The 24152-nt window shown below is 41.8% G+C and overlaps 2 protein-coding genes across 3 annotated transcripts in view; one reads left to right on the top strand and one right to left on the bottom strand.

Annotated features, from left to right (window-relative positions):
- Positions 1 to 24152, bottom strand: part of LOC147120352 (obg-like ATPase 1) — a 229376-nt gene that overhangs the window by 124840 nt on the left and 80384 nt on the right. The gene's annotated exons all lie outside the window — the stretch shown is intronic.
- Positions 1946 to 6024, top strand: LOC147120353 (obg-like ATPase 1). Its single transcript, XM_085986168.1, has 4 exons — positions 1946 to 2000; positions 3118 to 3293; positions 5519 to 5599; positions 5901 to 6024. The coding sequence occupies exons 1-4, from the start codon at positions 1961 to 1963 to the stop codon at positions 6000 to 6002; spliced, it is 399 nt and encodes a 132-aa protein (XP_085842294.1). The 5' UTR covers positions 1946 to 1960; the 3' UTR covers positions 6003 to 6024.

Raw genomic sequence — 24152 nt, 5'->3', positions numbered from 1 at the left:
AACATCGCTAAAAACCTGCCGGTGCCACCGGGAGCCGGAGATAACGGCCGCCAGAATTGATGGTGCTGGCAGGACCGGTAAATTGGTAATGGTGGCTAATTAACATTAACCCACCGCTAAACTTACCGTGCAATGCCGTTCTGGTGGCGTTGGTCCCGGCAGGAGGCCCCAATGTAGCGTACCCGTAGCATCATTGCAGCAAGAACAGCCTTCTCTTAACGCAAGACTGTCATTTCAGAAAGCAGTTTGGTTCCTTAAAGGGGAGCTACCTTCTGAAATTGAAAAAAATAATTAAATCATGTTAAACATCGGCAGTTTTAGCCCTTAATAGCTCAACTGCCTTCTGAAAAATTAACATTGGAAAGAATTCCCAAATGGGAGTCTTCAGCTTTTAAAGCTGAATTGCCTTCTGCACCTTCAGCCGGGCTCAGTGGGTAGCACACTCGCCTCTGAGTCAGAAGGTTGTGGGTTCAAGTCCCACTCCAGGGACTTGAGCACCTGAAATCTAGGCTGACACTCCAATGCAGTGCTTAGGGTGTGCTGCACTGTCGGAGGTGCTGTCTTTCGGATGAGACGTTAAACTGAGGCCCCGTCTGCTCTCTCAGGTGGACGTAAAAGATCCCATGGCACTATTTTGAAGAAGAACAGGGAGTTGTCCCCAGTGTCCTGGCCAATATTTATCCCTCAATCAACATCACTAAAAACAGATTATCTGGTCATTATCGCATTGCTGTTTGTGGAAGCTTGCTGTGCGCAAATTGGCTGCCACGTTTCCTCCATTACAACAGTGACTACACTCCAAAAGTACTTCATTGGCTGTAAAGCGCTTTGAGACGTCCGGTGGTCATGAAAGACGCTATATAAATACAAGTCTTTTTTCTTTATAAAAAATGCTAAAAGTACTTCAGCATTAATGCACATGGCTCAGCAAGCCAGGGAAGGGGCACCCAGGGTCTTGCACGCAGCACTCCAGCTTTTTACAAGGGGTCAACACTGCAAGAGAGGTCCTCTACCCACAGGCCAGGAGGCCCTCCCGAAAGAGCAAGGTGGGATCAGATCACCGAGGCCATCACTGCCTGCAGTGTCACCCCCACAACTTGGCTCCAGTGCCCAAAGAAGCTTCATGACCTCCGACCAGTGGTCAAGGTCAGTGAATGCATCTTTAAAAGCCGTCTCCTACCAACTGCACCACTAGCCTCACATGTGTCAATGCATGACGCCCCCCACAACTCACCTACCAATAATCTCTAGCAAACACGAGGCACATCTCCCATTCCTAGCTTCACTTTACTCCCTTGGAGGAGACGGTGCTGGCCATTCCTGGCAGCAGCATGGCTGAGCCCTTGGCCAGCGGTAGGGCTGAAAGGGATACAAGATGCCAGTATCCTCATATGTTATCCTCTTTCTCGCATGCACCTCTTGCTTTCCTGCTATCTCCTCACCCTTGTGCTTTCCTCAATTCACACCCAAGAAATGCAGCCTGCCCAGCCAGTGGTTGACCGAGGAGAATAAAGAAGAAACAACTCCGTCACTCGATTTCACATTCTCCGCCACCAGCTCCTCAAGGTCGACCCGCAAGGCCATTTGCAGTGTCCCCCACTGAAAGTCAGCAGCCATGCTGCAACCACTGGGGTAGCACTGCATGACATCAGTAGGATCGGCAAAGGCACAGACAAGACAGTCACTAAGGAATACATAAGGGTGATGAGTTGATTTCTGGATGCCATATTGGATGGATAGATGTATAAAGTTGGATTGGAAAGTTAGCTTTGTAGTGGCAAATTTTCTATGAATTCGGCATTTACGTTTGGAGTGTTGGAGGAGGTAAAGTTGTGAAATCATCGCTGAATTAGTATCCTCTCATTAGGTCTGTGACTTTATTGTGCTTTTTTCCTTCTCTTTTTCTGCCAATTTCTTCCCTCCCCTCCTGAAAGCTGACTTGTTGGATATCATTGCATAGATGCTGGTAACCTCCCAGCGCCTCATTAAAGTAATCAAAGGTAAGCTTAGACAGTGAGTGTCTGCAGACTATTTGACTAGCACATTTGAAAAAACTGAAAATGGATAGGTAATACATTTTGTCATCTAATTTACTGCTATTAAATGAATGGGCTTGTTTTATTAAATCAGTTAGGTGTTTTTGAAATTAAGAGAAGTATAATTTTCTGTTGGAGATTTTAATTGCAATTCTCAAACTTGTAGCAGCAAAAATCAACTGCAGGAAAATTAAGGCAGTGATGTTTCACTCTTATCTATTGCAACTGACTTAGAAAAATCTATAATATGAAGTAACTTTTTGTAGCAATGAATCATCATACTTGACTTGTACGGTTGGCCTTTATGTTCTCTGCAATCTACTCTTTTTCAGAACAACTGTCCAGCAATTGCAATCTATATTAAACTGATATTTCGTTGCTTGATGGTTGCTTGATTTTTATGGTTTTCTTTGGCTGTGGTAATTTATAGTTGTGGCTCTTTGGAATCACATTCATGCAGTTTGTTTGCATAAGCTGAATAAAAATGACATGGAAGGGCATGAGTCAGTACACATACTCCAGTAATATCCGGTTGTTTTACCCTTATGTTTCCAGTTGGCAATTTAAAATTATGCCCCTAACTGTACTTTAAATATGTGATAATAGCATGTGTACCTAATAAGGGCCAGTACCATTTCTTCAAACTGTGTGAATAGTTGTCACTCACATATGACAAATGCGCCTTCATCTGCTCTTTTCATGGCCCCCTAAAATCTATACCCTGGAATCAGGACGATGAAATTAGCGGCTGTGTAAATTGTGTGTCTGAGTGGTTCATTATCTAATCACCGTCGGAGCCAGAATGATAAAATAGATTGATTCTGAGAAGAGCTGTGGCAGATGAATTCAGCCATTTTAAAATTTGTACTTGATTTCTCATAGAAACAAGAATGGTGGGGTTCAGAATTAAACGTGATATTGAATTTAGTTACAGTTGTTAAACATACCGTTGCTTTCTTCAGTTTTTAGCACATTTCTATCGCTGCAGTCTGAGATGGGATTTAGCGATTCAGTTCAATGGTGCATCTTTAACTTTTATTAACTGAAATCTTATTTTAAAATTTCTCACAATCTCTTTCAGGAGCTTTTGAAGATGATGACATTGTTCACATTGAAGGAAGTGTAGATCCTGTTCGGGATATTGAAATCATTCACGAAGAACTGAGGCTAAAGGATGAAGAGCTAGTTATGCCCATTATTGACAAACTAGAGAAAGTGGCAGTAAGAGGAGGTGACAAAAAATTGAAACCTGAATATGTAAGTAAAAAATCTTTTCCCTCCCTTCTATATAAAATATTTGAAACGCATTGTTAAAGTCTACTTTCTGCTTGTTATCCTCGGTCATTCTCTGACAATTGTATTAAAGGACTGAGTTTAACATGATATTTCGGTATATAAATTATAAATGTCTGAGGCCAGGAGTTGTAGACATCATTAGCACTGAGTTATTCATTCAGTAGGTAACCTTGGGTCAGAATGCTAGGCTAATGAAAGTATTTGCACAGACCTTTTACATGTTCTGAACACTACAGAGATCTTTAAGCCCATTGCTTAGGTCCTTGATGTGACAGCTAGGAAAAATAATACCAACTTACAATTTTTATCTTGTATAAGAGCAATCGTGTCTGTTCTACAAGTTAAAGTTTTGGCCTTTTTATTATTTTGTCTGCCATCTGTCTTGACGAAGCTGTCTGACTATTTGTTGTATTAACCAGCTGGGCCATTTCACCTGCTGAAACCATTAGGAGACTCGGTGTTTTCTCAGATTAATCCTCCTGACATTGGTTTTTGCAATGATGGCTGGAGCAGGCATTCAGAATTTGCAGGTGGCCAGTGACGCACATAATTGCTGACAATTTTAGGCAATGAATAAAAATGGTCTGCATCACTTGTCAAAGATTGTATGTAAAGATGCCAAGTGAAATCCCCTGGAACCCTTTTTAAGATTTAAAGAATAGTTTGTAAACATGATATCCAGCGTTTTCACATTGTAATGCATGTGTAATTGCTTAGAGCCATGTCATTAAATTAAAAAAAAAAAAAATTATGTAGAAATTTGAATTCTAGAAAACTTCCTAATCAGAAATGTGATTGTGAAAATAGGTTGCAATAATATGGAAAATCTATCAGTTTGCAGATATTTTTTCTTACTGTTAACTTTCATAATCTTGGCCAATAGTAATGCATTAATTTTGTTTTTTTATAAAGCAGCAGGAACAAAATCAGATTTTCTCTATTGTGGTATAATGATAGTCATGAATTTGTGCACCTATTGGGTCTTGGTAGAGACCTGCTATTTAAATAACTCTTCTCATCTTTTTAGATGCTGAAAAATTTAATAGTTGTCCTTTCCTCATTGGTGTAGTTCATTGAAATCACAATGACATTTTTTAGTTTCGACAACTATTATTGCAGTGTTGTGCAATCTGGTATTTCTGAAAGAGAAAACCAAGTTATAAGGGTAAAGCATGAACTATTGAAAACGTATTTTGAGAAGCTGTCAATTTCATATAATAGAATTTGCAACATGACAGTCTTCAAATATAGTTATAAATTAACCATCTTAAATTTTCATGTTTGAAACTGCCTGCATTCTAACCTTAATATATTTTTGCTAAAACATTTCCGTTATAAATTAAAAGAAGTATTTAACAAAAACAGATCATGAACATTTTTTAAACGCAGGAGCAGAGTTTGACCTTTTAGACCTGCGTGCCTTTTATTAACACCTGCCTGTGAAGAGAATCGTGCCACACGCAGCTCTCGATTCAGAGCAGTGAAATGGATAAGGAAAGGCTTGAAGGGTTCAGTTTGTGTCACTTGCTGTTCGCCGTTTCCATTTCACAGATGATTAATCTTTCTTTAAGGAAAGGACAGAGAAACAAAACAAGTTGTCTCTTCCTGCAGTTGCTCCTTCTGAATGCACACTAGCTTGATAACTAGAAGGCCTTTAAATTTCCTGTTGAGAAAGATGTTCTGAAACTGAATGCAGCTGGTTGGAGGTCACCAGCATGATTCTGTTACTATTGTGCAATTGAAGCGATTTTTCCCTCTTTCATTTTTTGGAAGGGGGAGGTGTTGGCAAAAAAAATATAGACGAAGCTTTTGACCAGTTTGCCTCAATTCTGAGGTTAGATAAATATTAATGTTTTCTTTAGAGTTTGCTTCTCCCTCTATTTTCCTCATCATTCATTCATTCATTTATTTCATTCCTGGTTTCCTATGTTGGCTTTCTTACACAATCAATATGAAGGGATAGATCACATATTTCAGAGAAAGGAGCACATAACCTATTGTTCACCTAAGCAAAAATTTCACAATAACAAAAAGTGCTTTTCTTCCCATCCCCATAAAACTTCTGTTTTAAAAGAAATTGCACGTGGCTCCTTTTTTGACAACTAGAAAATAATTATCCAGTTCCTGCTGTGTTGATTAACTTTTATGTATTGTAATGCATCTGTTTTTCCCTTAATCCTTTACAGGACATAATGTGCAAAGTCAAGAACTGGGTTTTGGATGAAAAGAAACATGTACGCTTCTATCCTGACTGGAATGACAAAGAGGTAAGACTTTGTGCACTTGGATTTATTAATATCTGTTTCCTTGTATCTATAATCTGTGTTAGATGTCACTTTATCTTGTAGAAATCTTGTAATTAGGTTGTAAGGACTGTTGCATAATTTGACATTTTTCTTTGGGTCAGAGAGAGCCATTCAGTTTCTTGATTATTTGAGACTACTTACATTTCTACGGGGATGGGCTAAAGTTGTTAAATTGAGAGGCATTTTGGTTTCTGCCAACTTAGAAAAGCTCAGGCTCTCTGTAGTTTTTGCTTTCATGTTTATCTTTTGCTTTCTTTCTCAGATTGATGTGTTGAATAAACACTTGCTTTTGACTTCAAAACCAATGATTTATTTGGTTAACCTGTCTGAGAGAGACTACATTAGAAGGAAGAATAAATGGTGAGTTTCCTACAAGATAGTTAAAGTAGAGGAAATTGGAATTTCAAAGATATTGTCTATTTATTTGGTTATTGATCTGTGATCCTATCTGTAAAAACTAATCTCAAAAATATTCCTTGTAATGAATCTTAAACTCTTTTTTGAATTTTTGTCATAACATTCCAAATGGTTTTTAAATGATGAGCTTATTTCAGAGCCAATATGATAAATGTATATCACTGCAAGTATATGGTAGTGGATTACTTGAGTAATAACCATGTTATTCTCTGGCTCATTATCGCCATGAAGTTTCTTATTTTGCTTCTCCATTAAAAGACATTCCAAATAATAAAGAATAAAAATGCTCTCCTCTACATAAATGTATACATATTTAAAATGTGCACCTGGTGAGATTATCTAATTATGATTAAAGTAAATGAAAACTATAGAAATGTGTCAGAACACAGAATATTTCTTAATTGCATGCTTTCTTGAAATGACAAAGTATAGTTTATAATTTAGTACACAACTGGTATGGTAGTTATTGAGGGTTACTTTGCATTTATTATTAGCTGAACCTATGAGGAAATGATGCATGGTGCAACAGGGGGCGCTCGAGTTTGCCCAAAAAAATTTAAAATTGGGGAGGATATTAAAAATGAGTGAATTGTCTCTTATTCCTGTATTAATCTGTCTTTTTACTTCACTTGTGTTCAGAATTAACAAGAACGAACCTTCATATAAGAACCTGAAATAACAACAGAAAACACTGGAAAAACTCAGCAGGCCAGGCAGCATCCGTGGAAAGAGAAACAGAGTTAACGTTTCAGGTTGAAGACCTTTCGTCAGACGAAAGGTCTTCAACCTGAAACGTTAACTCTGTTTCTCTCTCCACGGATGCTGCCTGGCCTGCTGCGTTTTTCCAGCGTTTTCTGTTGTTATTTCAGATTTCCAGCATCCGCAGTATTTTGCTATCGTATAAGAATCTGTTGTTACCTGGCCTTAAATCATAAATATCAGTCTGTGTTCTTGGTGTACTTGTTTCCTGGGTCTTATTGTTGCTGTGTGGACATGAAAGATTTCATATGTCAGGCGATGAGACAGATTCCTTATGCTGAAAGCATCTCACACCTGTATAGAGATGATTACAGGTGACGATCGCTGGCTGTAATTGTACAGCAAATACCACTTCCAGACCCTAGTAGTAGGCAGACTTTCAGGAGACGCTAGTCTGCGATTTGCTTGTCTCCAGATGCCCTGTTTTTACTTTGGACCAATTGTGATGTTGTTTAGGTTATGGTCAATTCAAAAAGAAACTCACCAAGAATTAAAACATGGTTTTTATTGGAAGAACTACTAATCTTTAACCACGACAGAAAGAGGCTTAGTTTGTGAAATCCATCGTGGTTTGTTCAATCACAGCATTAAAAAATGCTGCTGTGTACTGTTGTCTGTCTTTGTCAAAAGATCAAAGCCAATGCAGATGAGTGATGTTCCAAAAGCAAATTTACCACATAGCTATTTTTTCTGTACAGTTTTGCTGCCTGCTGTTCCTATTTTCCCTCCAGCAAGTCACTGACTACCCCCTGCACATCCCTGCCCGTAAAAAATGATTAAGGAAGTATTTGTCATATATTTATGAGTGGAAGCATTGCGTGATGGGGAATGGCATCTACTGAAATTGGGGAGACTGCCATTTTTCCTTTTTACACAGATCACGCCAGAGCTTTAATGCTCTGTTTATGCAGCACAGTTTTTGTATTGGGTTTTTAAAAAAAACTTTCAAAGTATCAAAACAGTAGGTCTGTTTGTTTGAGGTAGTGTCATAATGAGCCAAGTCAGTACTTGCAGTGCAGGATCTTATTTTCCAGATGTGAATGGTTAGTGCAGATGTCATTCATGCCAGCTATTCCTTAATTGGTATCTTAACTATCGCACCTCAGTTTTCAGAGGTACTTGGAAGAAGTTGACTTGCCAAAAGGACATTTGATTGTTAAGTGAAGAATGAAAGATTAAGTAGTTGAGGAAAAAGGGGAATTAGCAATAATACTGGAAAGTTAATTATGTATTGCTCGAAGTCCCATAATGCAAGTAGTTTGTTGTAGCTGCAAATATAATGCCTCTTTTGACTAAGATGGTTAGTGGTGAAAAACAAAAGTACTTTCAAGAGGCATGCAGATTTACTTTAGTTGCACTGTTTTCAATATTACAGTGCATAAATCAATATTGATAAATATTTGTAAACTGCCATAAAAATGAATTATTCCTAATACTATTAGACATTAGATAGTTGGTTTTTTTTGTAGTCTTTTGATCTATTAAGTTTGGAAGAATGGAATTGCTTGAAGGGAAGATGCTTTAAGTTGTACCAGAAATTGAATGAGTATTGTACTTGATTTATGGGTGTCCCACATAGAACAATGAAGCAGCAGCTGTGGTATAGGCTCTAAGGCTGTGATGAAAAAGTGTATTGATAGGTGGGTAAGACAATCTTCAAAAAGGCAAAACCGTACAAAAATGGCAGATGTCAGTTAGTATAATCTAAATTTTGTTTGTTGTATAGCTGTTTGTTTTAAATAGCTATCTCATGACCAACAAATAATCAAAGGTGTTGTGAACAACTAATTTCAAATAAGGTTTATGAGATGCTTATGAAGAGTTGTTGCATTGCCAGTGGTGCACTAAATGCAACAGGATTATTTTAACAGTCAGATCTTCTAGTATAATACATGGGGAACTCTAACAAAGTTCCCTCTCCTATCTACCAAATAAAGACCAAGAAATTTGATACCTTCTCTCCTGTCCTGTAATAGTTATGACGCTTCTACCAATTTTATACTATGCTATATCTGGAGGTTCTACCTGTCTTAGCCCAGTTCTTTCAGTGTCTTTGATATTTCCTGACCTAAATTCAAAATGATACTCATTAACTCCTATCTTACCTAGCTTGGTCCCAAATCCCATCTCCATCTCATTTTCCTTGATTTGCTTACAGATCTCTAGTACCTTCCCTGCTGGTGGTCAGCAAGATTTAGTGAGCTATTTGACCATGGAGGCCAGTGCAGCACAGACCAATTCTAGATAAATTATCAGATTGGCCAATAATTAATTAATAGTACATGGATTTTAACCTGGGAAATGTGGTGTTTTATAATGAATGAAAACTCTTGATACTGTATTAACATGACTTAATAATGCTATCTAAGTTTTACGATGGTAGCAATCAAGATTGGAAGCACTTTTAGATTATTTCCCTCATGACATTAAAACCTATTGTAATTGTCCTTGCTAAGATTGATTAACTCAGCACAGACCAATGATTGAATACATGACCTTTCTACTCCAGCTTGGTAATCCACCATGTGGTGTTTGTGGTTTCTGGCCCTTTGGGGAGTACTTTTTTTTCTTGCATGAATATGATCTCTCAACTTGGCAATACGGGACAGGTTACCGAAATTGAGGATGTTATATTTTTTGATGGCATGTGCCACCTCAAGCTTGTTGAATGTAATTTGAACAGTTGTACAGCATAGCAATCTATCTTTTAAACTCATAGCTCCTGCAAAGAATCTGATTATTGTATTATTATTTGTACTATCTTTATACTGTGTATTTATGGCAATTGACAAGTTCCGCTTTCAGCAAGGACCCAACATCAAAGGTGAAGTACAAAATGGGCAAATGCACATTGATGCATTGTTGGTGAAGTCACTTAAAACTGAGGCTTTTCTGCTAGTAAGGATGGGCATTGTTGAAGTTCATGTGAAGCTCTGTATATAAAAAAAAAAACAGGCTTTTGTAGAGAATGCTGTTGAGATGGAGCTAGTGAATTTTCTCTACTTAAAATAGTTTTAATAGAATATTTCTGTTAGTGAGAGCTTATGGGAGCTGGGACAGCCCCATGTCCACAGCACTTCATTGCTCTCTTTGTTGGGTCAGTGAAAGAAAAAGAACCTTGCTGCAAAACTGAAACTTGGTAATGCAACTGAGGACACATGGTGGATTATGTTTGTGGTTTGGATTTCCTAACTCACTTGTGCCTGCAGTACTTCAGTGTTATCGAACCTAGTGCCATGTATTGGTGTTTTTTTCCGTTAGTCATGAATGAATAGGGTTGCCAACTTTGGTTGGAGATATTCCTGGAGGTTTGACCACGAAATGTCCTGACCATATGACGTCTGCAAATGTTACTGCATTTACCTTATTAAAGTTATGTCCCTTGTAGTTCAGTATCTCTGCTTGTGGTTTCACGTCAGCAGCTATTGTGCGAGAAATTCGGAGAACCAGGAGGCCACCCACGAGCAAACGAAGAAGGGAAACAGGGCAGGGAAGAGGGGAAATCGAGGGTGGGAGGAACTTTGATTTCATCTGTGACTAATAGTAACTCGCTGAAAGTGCGCCGATAACTAATGGCAATACTGGTAACACTTGGATTCCCCTCATAACCAACAGTAATGCAATAACTCACTGATGGTCTATAAGTAATAGGTGTAACGCCCCAATATCCTACCTGCTGTAAATAGCAGTAATCCTATAACCCACTGAAATTCACCCTGCACTGCACAATATGAGGTCAGACGGTTGATACCACTTTTAACATGCCCAATCTCTAGAATCTGGTTTGGACTCTAGTTTTGTATGAAGTTGACAACCCTGAACTGGGAGTCTTGGTCAGAGCTGATCTGTACTTGGACTTCACCTGCCAAAACTGGCCGACACAGACCAACCTGAACCAAACAGAGCTATTGCACAAAGGGCAAGGGGGCTCAATGTTTGGGGCACTTCTCACAGGGTACACCCTCCTAAACTCAGCCCAGCATGAACATTTCTAAACCACTCACTGGGTATGGAAGTCAATAAACAAGAGTTTTCATAGACTGATAGAAATTGCAGCACAGAATTTGCTGCATAGGAAGAAGCCATTCAGCCCCTGGTGTCTGCACTGGTGATTGTACTCTCTCCTGTGACCCTATTCCTCCCCACTATTGTGGCGAGAAATTTAAAGCGCAAAGATCTCCTGGGCTGCTAGCAGTAGTGCCTGGGGGATCTATGCCCCATTCTGAGATTCCTGGCAATCTGGAAGGATTGGCAACCCTGTGAATGAAAACTATTTTAGCTACCCTCTTGAAAATTATGAAGCAATAGGTTCTGTGAATACAATATTAAAAGTTCCCTCATTAATTATGAAACAGGACATTTCTAGGTTAAAATGTGCTATTAATCAAGATTATTGGTAAATCTGATTTTTTGCATTTTTTATGTATAAAATCAAATTTATTTATTCCCTTTGCAAAGAAGACTGGCTTGTTTTTTTAATAAAATTTCATGCATGTGATGAGCAAATAATTGCCAACCTGTAGGTGGCAATATTAAATGAATAGGATAACAGCAGATAAGTAGACTAATAATGGTAGTAGCACATTTGTTGTAATGTAGATTTTGTGTCAAACTCCATTTCTAATGTGTTTGTACAGGTGAATATTGAGATTTTACTCTTGCTCATGCATGTTTTTCACATTTGTTTCTCACAATTAAGTCGATTTTACTTCTGTATGTTTTCTTAGCTGCTTTTTAAAAAGTTGTTTCTTCAAAACAGACAAATAACATTATATTTCATTGTAGCATTATTCAGTTTGTCAAATATTAAATTAAGCAGCAATACACACACAATACTCATAAGTTGAAAAGCAGTATAGTTCATGTTTTATACTTTTTTAAGACTGATATATGCCTCCTACCTGGATCTCAAAATGCAATAAATAGGGGGAAAATATTTTCTTGCAGCCACTTGGTTTATTGTCCAGTTTTTCAAACTGGTGAGATTTTACTTCCTAATTATTACTTTTTCTCAACCACCAGATTGATAATAAGGAACATGAAAAGAAATAGTTAATAGAAAAACCCACGCTGCTTTCTAGTCCTAAAATGAACTAGCTTTGACCATAATTCATTCTTGGCATAAATTTAGACCACAAAAATTTACAACCAGAAAGGTTTGGTAATTTGGAAGTTGTAATTTAATTCCTAGACATAGCCACTGTTAGTAGTTAAATGTTTGCATGACTTGTCTATTTGTTTCTATAGCTTACTTGAAGATTATGCATCTTAGAAATTGCTGGTTGGTAATTAACCAATATGATGGGTAACATATTGTGGCACACTAAATGAGAAACAGGATTTAAAAAAAAGTATTATCCCAGTAACAACAACTACTTGTATTTATATATACTGCCTTTAACGTAAAAAAATAATTTCGCATGCGCTAAATACCGAACTTGCGATCACAAATTGGCCCTGAATTTGCGGTCGGCGGCGTAGCTAAGAAGTAGGCTGTCAACATCCGAAAGAAATCTGCACTTAACTCGTGCAAAGCCCCCCTTCGAAAAGTTGCTTTCAAACGCTGCAGAGTTGTGCGCAGTGTAGTGGCCTACAGATCCCAGGGGCGCACTGTTATGAGTATCCGAACCTGGGGTCAAGTGGGGCAGTGCTCCTTTCAATTCCTGTTTCTTAGCCAATCAGGAAAGAATTGCTGATTTGCCCACAACTCATTTTAAATAATTTAGCAGCCAAGATGATAATACACAAACCTATAATTACAGTCTTAGTCCTATCTAATTTGTTTCTCCCCTATTAGACTAACTAACTTTTGATTAATTTAAATAATCTAAAATCGAGAGTTTAAATGCCTGATAACATGAGGAAATCATGAAAGTGAATTAAATCCTATCTAAATAGAAGTTGGGAATTAAACCGAAACTACAAAAGGCTTTTGGGCAGCAAACACTCCAGAGCATTTGCCATGGTTATTTTGAGACTATAACAACAATAACTGGCATTTATAAAGCACCTTTAATGTAGTAAATTGCCCCATAGCGCTTCACAGGAGCGATTATCAAACAAAATTTGACACCAAGCCACTTGAGATATTAGGACATGTGACCAATGGTTTGTTCAGAGGTAGGTTTTAAGGAGCGAATTAGAGAGGCGGAGAAGTTTATGGAAGGAATTCTGAAGCATAGGGTGCATAATTGCAACTACTGGAGCCAAACCTTTTGGATTTGGCCACATACGCTGGCACCACTATTTCCTCTAAGGTATGCGGCTGCGCGCCCGCGCCCTAATCCTCAAGCTGCCATGCAGTTGAATTGAAATGCCGCACAGAGCCGGACAGCAGCTAGAGTATGCGCACCCAATCACCTTCTGCGCATACATGGTTTTGCCAAATTCATGCACACGCAGTACGCCACAATTGCGGCCTACAGTACAGGCCCCGGCTTCGCAACAAAATGACTGAATCCATTGGGGGAGGTGGCGTGGAAGAACAAGATTTGAAAGGGGAGAGAAAGAGAAACGGGGGAGGGGGGAGAGAGAGACGGGGGGGGGAGAGAGAGAGAGAGAGAGAAACTGGGGGGGAGAGAGAGAGAGAGAGAGAGAGACTGGGGGGGGGAGAGAGAGAGAGACTGGGGGGGGGAGAGAGAGAGAGACCTGGGGGGGGAGAGAGACTGGGGGGGGAGAGAGAGAGACTGGGGGGGGAGAGAGAGAGAGAGAGAGACTGGGGGGGAGAGAGAGAGAGAGAGAGAGACTGGGGGGGAGAGAGAGACTGGGGGGGGGAGAGAGAGACTGGGGGGGGGAGAGAGAGAGACTGGGGGGGGGAGAGAGAGAGACTGGGGGGGAGAGAGAGAGACTGGGGGGGGAGAGAGAGAGACTGGGGGGGGAGAGAGAGAGACTGGGGGGGAGAGAGAGAGACTGGGGGGGAGAGAGAGAGACTGGGGGGGAGAGAGAGAGACTGGGGGGGGGGAGAGAGAGAGACTGGGGGGGAGAGAGAGAGACTGGGGGGGGGGAGAGAGAGAGACGGGGGGGGAGAGAGAGAGACTGGGGGGGGGGAGAGAGAGAGACTGGGGGGGGGAGAGAGAGAGACTGGGGGGGGGGAGAGAGAGAGACTGGGGGGGGGGAGAGAGAGACTGGGGGGGGGGAGAGAGAGAGACTGGGGGGGGAGAGAGAGACTGGGGGGAGAGAGAGACTGGGGGGGGTGGGGGGGGAGGTGGCGTGGAAGAACAAGATTTGAAAGGGGAGAGAAAGAGAAACGGGGGGGGGGGAGAGAGAGAGAGACGGGGGGGAGCGAGAGAGAGAGAGAGACTGGGGGGGGAGAGAGAGACTGGGGGGGGAGAGAGAGAGACTGGGGGGGGGAGAGAGAGAGACTGGGGGGGGGAGAGAGAGAGACTGGGGGGGGGGAGAGAGAGAGACTGGGGGGGAGAGAGAGAGAGACTGGGGGGGGAGAGAGAGAGACGGGGGGGAGAGAGAGAGACGGGGGGGAGAGAGAGAGACGGGGGGGGGAGAGAGAGAGAGACTGGGGGGGGGAGAGAGAGAGAGACTGGGGGGGAGAGAGAAAGACTGGGGGGGGGGAGAGAGAGAGACTGGGGGGAGGGGGAGAGAGACTGGGGGGAGGGGGAGAGAGACTGGGGGGAGGGGGAAAGAGACTGGGGGGGAGAGAGAGGCGGGGGGGGAGAGAGAGACGGGGGGGAGAGAGAGGGACTGGGGGGGGGAGAGAGGGGACTGGGGGGGGAAGAGAGACTGGGGGGGGAGAGAGGGGACTGGGGGGGGAAGAGAGACTGGGGGGGGGGAAGAGAGACGGGGGGGAGAGAGAGACGGGGGGGAGAGAGACGGGGGGGAGAGAGAGTGAGAGAGAGAGTGGGGGGGAGAGAGAGAGGGAGAGAGAGGGGGGGAGAGAGAGGGGGGGGAGAGAGGGGGGGAGAGAGAGAGAGTGGGGGGGAGAGAGAGAGTGGGGGGGAGAGAGTGGGGGGGAGAGAGTGGGGGGGAGAGAGTGGGGGGAGAGAGAGTGGGGGGAGAGAGAGTGAGTGACGGGGGGAAGAGAGAGAGAGTGTGAAGAGAGAGAGAGTGTGACGGGGGGGTAGGGAGAGAGAGAGAGACGGGGGGGTGAGAGAGAGAGACGGGGGGGTGAGAGAGACGGGGTGGAGGGGGGTAGAGAGAGACTGGGGGGGAGAGAGGGGACTGGGGGGGAAGAGAGACTGGGGGGGGGAAGAGAGACTGGGGGGGGAAGAGAGACGGGGGGGGAAGAGAGAGACGGGGGGGAGAGAGACGGGGGGGGGAGAGAGAGAGAGAGAGAGTGGGGGGGAGAGAGAGGGGGGAGAGAGAGAGAGTGGGGGGAGAGAGAGTGGGGGGAGAGAGAGTGGGGGGAGAGAGAGTGAGTGACGGGGGGAAGAGAGAGAGAGTGTGACGGGGGGGTAGGGAGAGAGAGAGAGACGGGGGGGTGAGAGAGAGAGACGGGGGGGTGAGAGAGACGGGGTGGAGGGGGGTAGAGAGAGACTGGGGGGGATTTGAGGGAGACTGGGGGAGTCTGGAGCGAGAGACTGGGGGGAGTGGGGAGAGAGAGAGACGGGGGGAGAGAGAGACTAAGGGCATTCAATTAATTGCGAACAGGTTAGTGTAGCTGGTGTCTGATATGAGCACCTTCATTTTCATGAGCACAAATAGGAAAACTTTGTCGAGAAGCATTTCCCGTAAGAGGAAAAGAATTCTGCTCATTTTTCAACTTTGACTAGATTTCAAAATTTTAATATAATGGGAGGAAAGCTCTCTCCTGAACCAACGCTGATTCTCTGCTGCTCCTTTTGCACTGATGTTCTTTGCAGAGAGAGACAGGGACGTGGGGAGAGAGACGGGGACATGATGGGGGGAGAGAGGGGGGGACATGGGGGGGGGGGGAGAGGTGCGTGGACATGGGGGCAGCGGGAGGGGTAGAGGGGATAGACTGGGACAGAAGGGGGAAGGTGGTGGTGGTTGTGGAGTGGGGTTGGAGAGAGAGAGACAAGGACAGATGTGGGAAACTATAGAACATCAGATCATATCTTCACCCTACAGACCCTAATTGACAAACACGTTCACCATAACAAAAGCAAAATCTACGCATGCTTTATAGATTTCCAGAAGGCTTTCGACTCCATCTGGCATGGCGGTTTATTCCTGAAACTTATTGAAAGCGGGGTAGGGGGAAAAACATATGATGTAATTAAATCAATGTATACAAACAACAAATGCGCAGTTAAAATTGGAGACAAACGAACAAAATACTTCCCACAGGGGCGGGGGGTGACGCAGGGCTCGCCAATCTCACCGACACTCTTTAATATTTACATAAATGAATTGGCAAAACTACTTGAACAATCTACAGCACCCAGCCTCACCCTATATGAATCCAAGGTTAAATTCCTCCTCTATGCAGACGACCTGGTTCTGCTGTCACCAACTAAGGAGGGTCTACAGCAGAACCTGGATCTGCTGGAGTCGTACTGCCAGACTTGGGCCCTGACAATAAATCCCAAAAAAAACAAAGTCGTTGTGTTCCAGCAAAGATCCAGACCTCAGGGACCCAAAATAAATTTCACAATAGGAACAACCAAAATTGAACAAACCACTAACTACACATACTTGGGCTTAAAAATCAGTTCTACGGGAAACTTCAAACTGGCTGTGAATGAACTGAAAGAGAAAGGAAGAAGGGCTTTCTATGCCATTAAAAAATCAATCCAAATAGAAATCCCAATTAGCATTTGGCTAAAAATGTTCAAATCAGTAATTGAACCAATTGCACTCTATGGCAGTGAGGTATGGGGACCGCTAACACAACAAGAATTTGCAAAATGGGACAAACACCCAATTGAGATCCTACATGCAGAATTCTGTAAAAGTATCCTCCGGACTCAAAGGAAAACAATAAACAATGCATGCAGGGCGGAACTAGGCCAATATCCATTAATAATCACTATCCAAAAAAGAGCCACCAAATTTTGGAATCACCTACAAATGAGCAACCCCCAATGCTATCACTACGACGCCCTGAAATGCCAAGAGCTGACCATAAAGAAGAATACCCTCAGTCAACTAGTCCTGGGACTCAGTGAAGTAACTACTAACACTACTAACAATAACCAGCCACAGGACAGTGACAGCGTAACACAAAGAATTCGATCCAACACAATCGTCGCTAAGCAAAAGGAAAAATATCTGACATATTGGGCAGAAACAACAAAAACCCAAAGCAAACTCAATTGCTACTTGGCCCTAAACAGACAATACAACATAGCTGATTACCTGACCATGGGAAAGGACAGCAAACTGAGAAAAACCCTGACAATGTACAGACTTAGTGAACATAGCCTGGCGATCGAAAAAGGTAGACACAGGCAGACCCGGCTACCAAGGGAGGACAGGATATGCTCTCACTGCAGTCAGGGAATGGTGGAGACAGAGATGCACTTCCTCACAGCTTGTAGAAAATAGCAGGGCATAAGGGAGAATTTCTACCCAAAATTTACAAAAATATGCCCGGAATTCAGAAAATTGAATGACGACCAAAAACTCCCATACCTACTAGGGGAAGAGAGAAGTTGCATAACACTGGCGGCACACTATGTTACAGCTTGCCATAAACAGAGGGACAACCACTAAAGATAAGATAAGAGTATATATAAATTATATGAAAGTATATTTATACACTCAGGGATATATCTGTTTATACACTGTATGGATAGATCTGTATTTTTGTGAACAAACATGAATGTTTTCCAATGCTTTGGCAACATAAGATGTAACTTGTCATGCCAATAAAGCGAATTGAATTGAATTGAGAGGGAGAGAGACCGGGAAAGGGCGGGGGGAAGAGAGACAGGGACATTGGGCGGGGGGGGGAAAGAGAGGAGAGACCGGGACAGAGGGGGGAAGGTGTGGGGCGGGGGAGGCGGGGAGAGAGACATGGACAGAGGTGGGAAGGGGCAGAGAGAGAGAGACAGGGAAAGGGGGGGGGCAAAAAGAGACGGGGACGGGGGGGGAAGGGTGGAGGTGCAGAGACGGGGTTGTTGGTTGCCTGGTTGCATTGTGATTAATATTCTAATTAGTTACGTGGATGTACAGTCGTCTGCGCCATAGGAAAGCCACTGCTCCTGCTGCTTGTGCACCCATTGCTATAGTGACATGAGGGATGGGCTAATACATTGAAAACTTTAAAATTAATACTAATTGCACGAATAGATATGCCTCTTTCAGCTCACCTTGGGCTTTTGGATTGTTTGTCGATATATAACCGTGTAACTGAGTGACGTTTCTGACGTGTTAATGCATTATTATGCAGTTCTTTTATATCAATCATTTCTGACAAGTATTTTTTTAAATCAGAGTTTGTACATGATGAACTAAAAGCTTTTAATTAATTTACATAAACAAGCTTGCAGAATGGGCATGTAAATGACAAATGAATTTCAATATAGATAAGTGTGAGGTGGTGCATTTTGGTAGGAGGAATAAGGAGACTACCTACTCCTTGGAAAATAAGAGTCTAAATGGGGTAGAGGTGCAAAGGGATCTAGGGGTATAGATTCACAAATCATTCAAAGTAGCAACGCAGGTTAAAAAGCCATAAAAATGCAAATAAAGCACTGGGGTTCATTTTAAAAGCAGAGAAGTTATGTTAAACTTGTATAGAACCTTGTCTGATTGTCTCATGATTTGAGACGGTGGGGTGGGAATATGGCATTACTGCGTATATGCTTTTAAGTTGTTGTAAACGTTGTTGTAGTAACTAATTATTGTAAAAGTTGTTATTGTAACTGGTTATTGTAACTAGTTGTTGTAGTAAAATTTGCTCACTGACAAAGGACGGCTCAAAGGAGTTTGTGGCCCACTCAGTACAAAAAAAAATTAGAGGGAACATTGGCTGGCACGTAAACATGATTAAATTTTGATTAGCTTAGATACCTCTGCTGTCCTTCAGGGAGCCAAATAGTGCCAATACAGGGACTGCCACAGTGGTTGTGATCAATGGAAATGTGGTCCAGGCATTCTACCATGATTTTCCTCAGATCGTGGTTTTTGTCAGTAAAGATCTGTAACGAGACCTGGGCGAAAGAGACATTGTTTTGTTGGTTACAGAATAAAATAGTTCTTAAGAGTTCCTGGCTCAAAGCATCAACTGACACTTGAATCTTTCACCAGGATCTACTAATGCAGGAGAGCAGGATTTTTCTGTGGAAACTTGTAGCATTGCAGAGAATTTATACTGCTAAATAGAAATCTAGTGTTTAACTCTAGGAGTGCTCAAGACTTGTCACCTAGTTTGCCTAGGTTAAAATGGCTGCCATGTGAATTCTGTCACCCTTTTTGTGATGTGGCATTCAGTTGCAGAACCACTGAGGTCTTTATAGCTTCATGAATTAGGGAATTCAGCAGAAACGGCTTTACCCAGAGAGTGGTGATAATGTGAAACTCGCTACCGCGGGGAGTGGTTGAAGCGAATAATATAGATGCATTTAAGGGGAGGCTAAATAAGTATGAGGGAGAAAGAAATGGAGGGTTATGCTGATAGAGGTAAATGAGGAAAGACAGGAGGCTTGAGTGGAGGGTAAATGCGGACATGGACTGGTTGGGCCAAATGGCCTGTTTCGGTGCTGTATATTCGATGTAAAAAAAAAAGATGGCGACACAAAAAGCCCCTGTTTTCAAACTTGAACAAATGAAAGTTTCTTTCAAAATTTGTATCCGCTCAGACACGAACCAGTGCCTCATTATTATGGGCTGTAGCATAAACGAATACAATTTTCTCATAGTCCCATCCCTTACACTGTGCAACAGACTCCTGCGCCTGTTTGCACCAGACGTAAATATTTTTGGGATAATTAATGTGCAGTAGGTGGGCAATTAGCCCAACTTTTCGCCAGCACATTGATTTGAATGGGTAGGTGAAACATGCAGCGAAGCCCATGTGCAGTCAGAACTTGACAATATTAAGAAAAAATATCATGTTTGACAAGTTAACAGTTATGTTATTATTTGAACCATTCAAATAACAGACTGATTTAAATGTGAATGAACCAAAAAGCATCAATAAATAATGAGCGTTAAACTGAACAAGCAAGTCACTCAATTTCTTTTCAGCACTACCATTCATATCACAAAACCATCCAATCAAATTGCTTCAATATCTTCACACTCTATTTGGCTGCCATTTTCCTTCAGTTAGGTCAGTGTATGCAGCTAGAAATAACAGTTATGAAGTATATATTCAATTCAATTTTATTTGCCATATGTAACCAGTATTAGTACAATTACAATGGAATGCTTACTCCCCGTAGGGACACGTCAGCTATTCTTACAGCACCGTGTTCAGAAAGTCAGTTCAATGGCTTCCAGTGGCAATGGGAGAGCGCGCTAGCACAGGACCGTCTCGGCCGCCATCTTGACTCTCTCTGATATACATATCTCTCTCTCTCTATATACATATAGATGCTGCTTATTAAGAACTACGTGCACCATGGGAAGCAGTGGGAGAAAATATATTTATAATAACTGAGAAAAAGAAGGAACGTTTTGAAGAAGGATGAAGGAAAAATAAAATACTGGTGATTTAAGCAAATATTGCAAATCATTCATGGGTGTTAGAGCAAAAAATATGATAATTAGGAATAAGAAGCATTTAGGAAAGAATAAACTTACTTGCATCTTGAGCAAGTGGTACTTAAATAGTATTACAAATGCTGTATCTGAGGTCTGTATCTTTCAGTATCAATAAGATATTCCATATTTTTTGCCATAAATTAGAGATATATATATACTACAAAAAATTTGCTACATTAAAGCATTGGACAAAAGACTCTTGTGTTCAGTCTACTGTGGATGCATGGTGAACGTCAGAAAATACAGTCTAGATTTTGGACTACCTGTAAGCAATGCCGCACACCATCAACTAGTTTTAATTCTAAAGACTTCTCACCTAAACTTTCCTTTCTGCTAATTATTTTTGTACTAACCTTAAATTTAGAGGATTACAGTGCATACCTTTTTTGGTTTAAGTTCGAAAGTAACAAGTAGCAATGGTAATCTTCCTTTTAAAGTCAATATCTTGAACAATGTTAATGTGACAACTTGCGACTTTGCTGGGTATATGATTTGAATTGCTATATCAAACGGTTCCATATTTCTCAGTGATTGTTGGTTCTGGCCTCCAAGTTATCAGTAATGTTTCTTGGTGGTGGTTCTTCTAACTAGCTAATACCTTGCATGTACTTACTGTTCTGCCCTCGCAACGCGATTCTATGCAGAGCTAGACAGATAGCGAACAACTCGATATCTTCCAATAAAATCACAAGGCTTGACTTTTCTTGTAACGCTTTACTGAACGATTCTAATTGTAAAACTGAAATACAACACAGAAATGGAAGCACACATTAGTATACAGGCGCATAACTGATATGTATACACAGATTTAGGTACGCCTGAGCAACACAGTACATTTAGTAAACTGGGAGGCATTCTCTTTAAATTAGCCCTGTAGTGTATGAAAATACAGCTACTAGTTAATCAGCTAGACAGAGAAAAGTTACAACTAAACATTTTCTACAACATACAGTGCACATTAATCATCCATAGCATTCTAAAATACTTACAGACAAACAATTTCCAAGACTCAAGCATGGGGACAATACAACTGCCCGGAGCCTGTGCTGCTGTAGGAGCACCGTGGTGTAGGTCTGTGTCCCAGCGAGGACTCCACGAGGACTACGTAGCAGTCCTGTGGGGAGCGTGATGACCTCATCACGCTCGGTAGCGTTGTCCGCGCTTGGGGCGTCACGTGATGCGCGTGGTCGCGTTTCTGGCCGTGGAGGCCGAAGTCGGGAGCGGGAGCTGGAGGCCAGGCTGAGCCGATGCTTGCCGCGGGAGCGGAAGATCGCGTCGCTCCCGGCGGCTGGTAGATGCGGCCGAAGACGCTAGGCCGGGCTGTGCCGGCAGCCTTTCTGGAAGGCCGAGTCGGGCCGGCAGCCGCCTCACGCACGTCACGTCGTACGTGCCGTGACGTCAGCACGCTACGTTGTACGTGACGTGACGTCAGCACGCTAAGGCGCGTCTTAAAGGGGCAATGGCCCTAAAAGGTAAGTTAAAGGGGCAACGGCCCCAACAGGTAGGTTATACATATATAAGTAAGTTAAATACATACAGTGAGGTTAAGTTAGAGGGAGAGGCAGCACACTTACAGTATAATTTTAAATGTTATGACAACTGTTGAGCCTTGTCAGCTGTTCAGGTAGATAGGACTATTTATTTATTTATTTCCCATCTACATTATCTTTCAAATACATCAGAGTAAGTTCCATGACTATTTTAAAAAAAATTATTGGATTCCGCATGAAATAAATTTTTCCCAGGTGATTTTTCATCTGTACTATCTTTTTAGAATTTCATGAAACTGGTGGTGGGCAGATGTTGCTAGTGAATTTTCCTATCTGATATCACTTCAACTGTCTGCAGTTTGCAAGACAAGCAAATCATTATAGTTGAGATTTAAAATTAATATTTACTTCTAGGAGCATAGGAACAAAAGTAGGTCATTCAGCTCCTCGAACCTGTTCCACCATTCATTTATATCATGGCTGATCTGTACTTCAACTCAGTACACCCCACTTTGATCCATATCCTTTGATACCCTTACCTAATAAAAATCTATCAATCTTAGTCTTGAAAATTTAAGTTGATTCAGCATCCACAACCCTTGTCCAGAACCAGAAATGGGAAACCACACTTGTTACTGTACCACTTGTCAAAATAAGCTGTGGCAAGTATCGTGGAATAAAGTTAACCAGCAAAGTATTCCTCTGTGCAGCCAATGAAGGCCAGTGGCTAGGGTGGGAGCAATCTTGGGAAAGCAATCGGATTTCAGAAGAGGCCGCAATATGATTGGTTAATTATTCTACTGAATACAACAACTCTACTGAATACAATCATGGTCTTTATCAATTGTATTGATTTTGAGCAGGCGTTTGATAGTCTGAGGACTTAAAACATGTCAAACTTCCCGAAATGCTGTTGAGCTCTTTGATGAGTACTTGTCTGCATAGGGAGCACGTTCCTAGACTGGTTTAAAACAAATGGATTAAGGGAAGGCTATCCCCTATCGTCTAATTTGTTTACTACAGTGGTTGAAATGGTAATGGACAGATACAAATCTTGGTGTCATGGTCGCAGACAAAATGAGTGTAATTTTTGAATTTGAAGATAATTAAAGCAGTGATTGAAGATGACGAAAGTAACCTGCAGATTATCACTATACCACTAGATACTGCAGGCAGAAATTTCAGGCTTTGTAACAACACTCTTATTTATAAAAAAAAAAAAAAAAAAATGAAAATATCTGGTGATAAAGCAAGAGTCCACGTGGACATCAAAATTAAGATGTGTCACCAGCTACTGCAAGTAGATTTGCTTGTCTATAGAGGGAATAGAGGGTTATGCTGATGGGGTTAGATGAACAGGCTGGGTCTATTTTCTCTTGGAAAAGAGAAGGCTGAGGGGTGACCTAATTGAGGTCCTTATAATCATGAAAGGTTTTGATAGAGTAGATACGGAGAGAGTGTTTCCACTTGTGGGAAAGAGCAAAACTAGAGGCCATCAATATAAGATAGTCACCAAGAAATCAAATAGGGAATTCAGAAGAAACGTCCTTACCCAGGGAGTGGTGAGAATGTGGAACTTGCTACCACAGCTAGTGGTTGAAGCGAATAGTATAGATGCGTTTAAGGGGCGATTAGATAAGCATATGAGGGAGAAGGGAATAGAGGGTTATGCTGATGGGGTTAGATGAGGAAAGACTGGAGGAGGCTCGAGTGGAGCATAAACACTGGCATAGACTGGTTGGGCTGAATGGCCTGTTTCTGTGCTGTATATCCTATGTAATCCTATGTAAACCAAAACTTGTCCTTGTAAAGAAGAATTGTTGGGAATGTATGAGATTGTCTAATGTTTGAGGGCAGTTTTGTTAATATACCAGCTTAAAACAAAAGAAACGTGTACTATTTATTACAACACATCTGATAATGTTGATGTGTTTCAAGTAGTCATTGGTAGATTGTTGTATAGAAAAATGGCCTACTAGGTGAGTGGAACAATGCACACACAAGTTAGCACGCAGCAATTGCTGTTATGAGAACTTCCCCGTGAACTCTTGTTAGTCTAACAGAAATCATCTTTGTATGTGAGTGAAATTGATGAGGAAAAGGGGGAAGGAAATAAGAAATCATGAGAAAGTGGGTGAGAAACAAACCCATTTAAACAATGTATTTTTGTACAGGAAATTGATTTTCCCCTGAGATTGTTGAAAGATTTTTTTTCATTTTCG

Source organism: Somniosus microcephalus, chromosome 4 (genome assembly GCF_052327205.1).
Source record: "Somniosus microcephalus isolate GS21.2 chromosome 4, FLI_Smic_1.0, whole genome shotgun sequence".
In the NCBI taxonomy this organism is placed as follows: Eukaryota; Metazoa; Chordata; class Chondrichthyes; order Squaliformes; family Somniosidae; genus Somniosus; species Somniosus microcephalus.
This window is presented reverse-complemented; position numbering and strand designations above follow the sequence as displayed.

Excerpts from the sequence above, each read along its gene's own strand:
- LOC147120353 (XM_085986168.1), top strand. The coding sequence starts at position 1,961 with ATGCTGGTAACCTCCCAGCGCCTCATTAAAGTAATCAAAG. Across the intron at positions 2,001-3,117 it reads CCTCATTAAAGTAATCAAAG|GAGCTTTTGAAGATGATGAC; the intron begins GTAAGCTTAGAC and ends AATCTCTTTCAG. Across the intron at positions 3,294-5,518 it reads AAAAATTGAAACCTGAATAT|GACATAATGTGCAAAGTCAA; the intron begins GTAAGTAAAAAA and ends AATCCTTTACAG.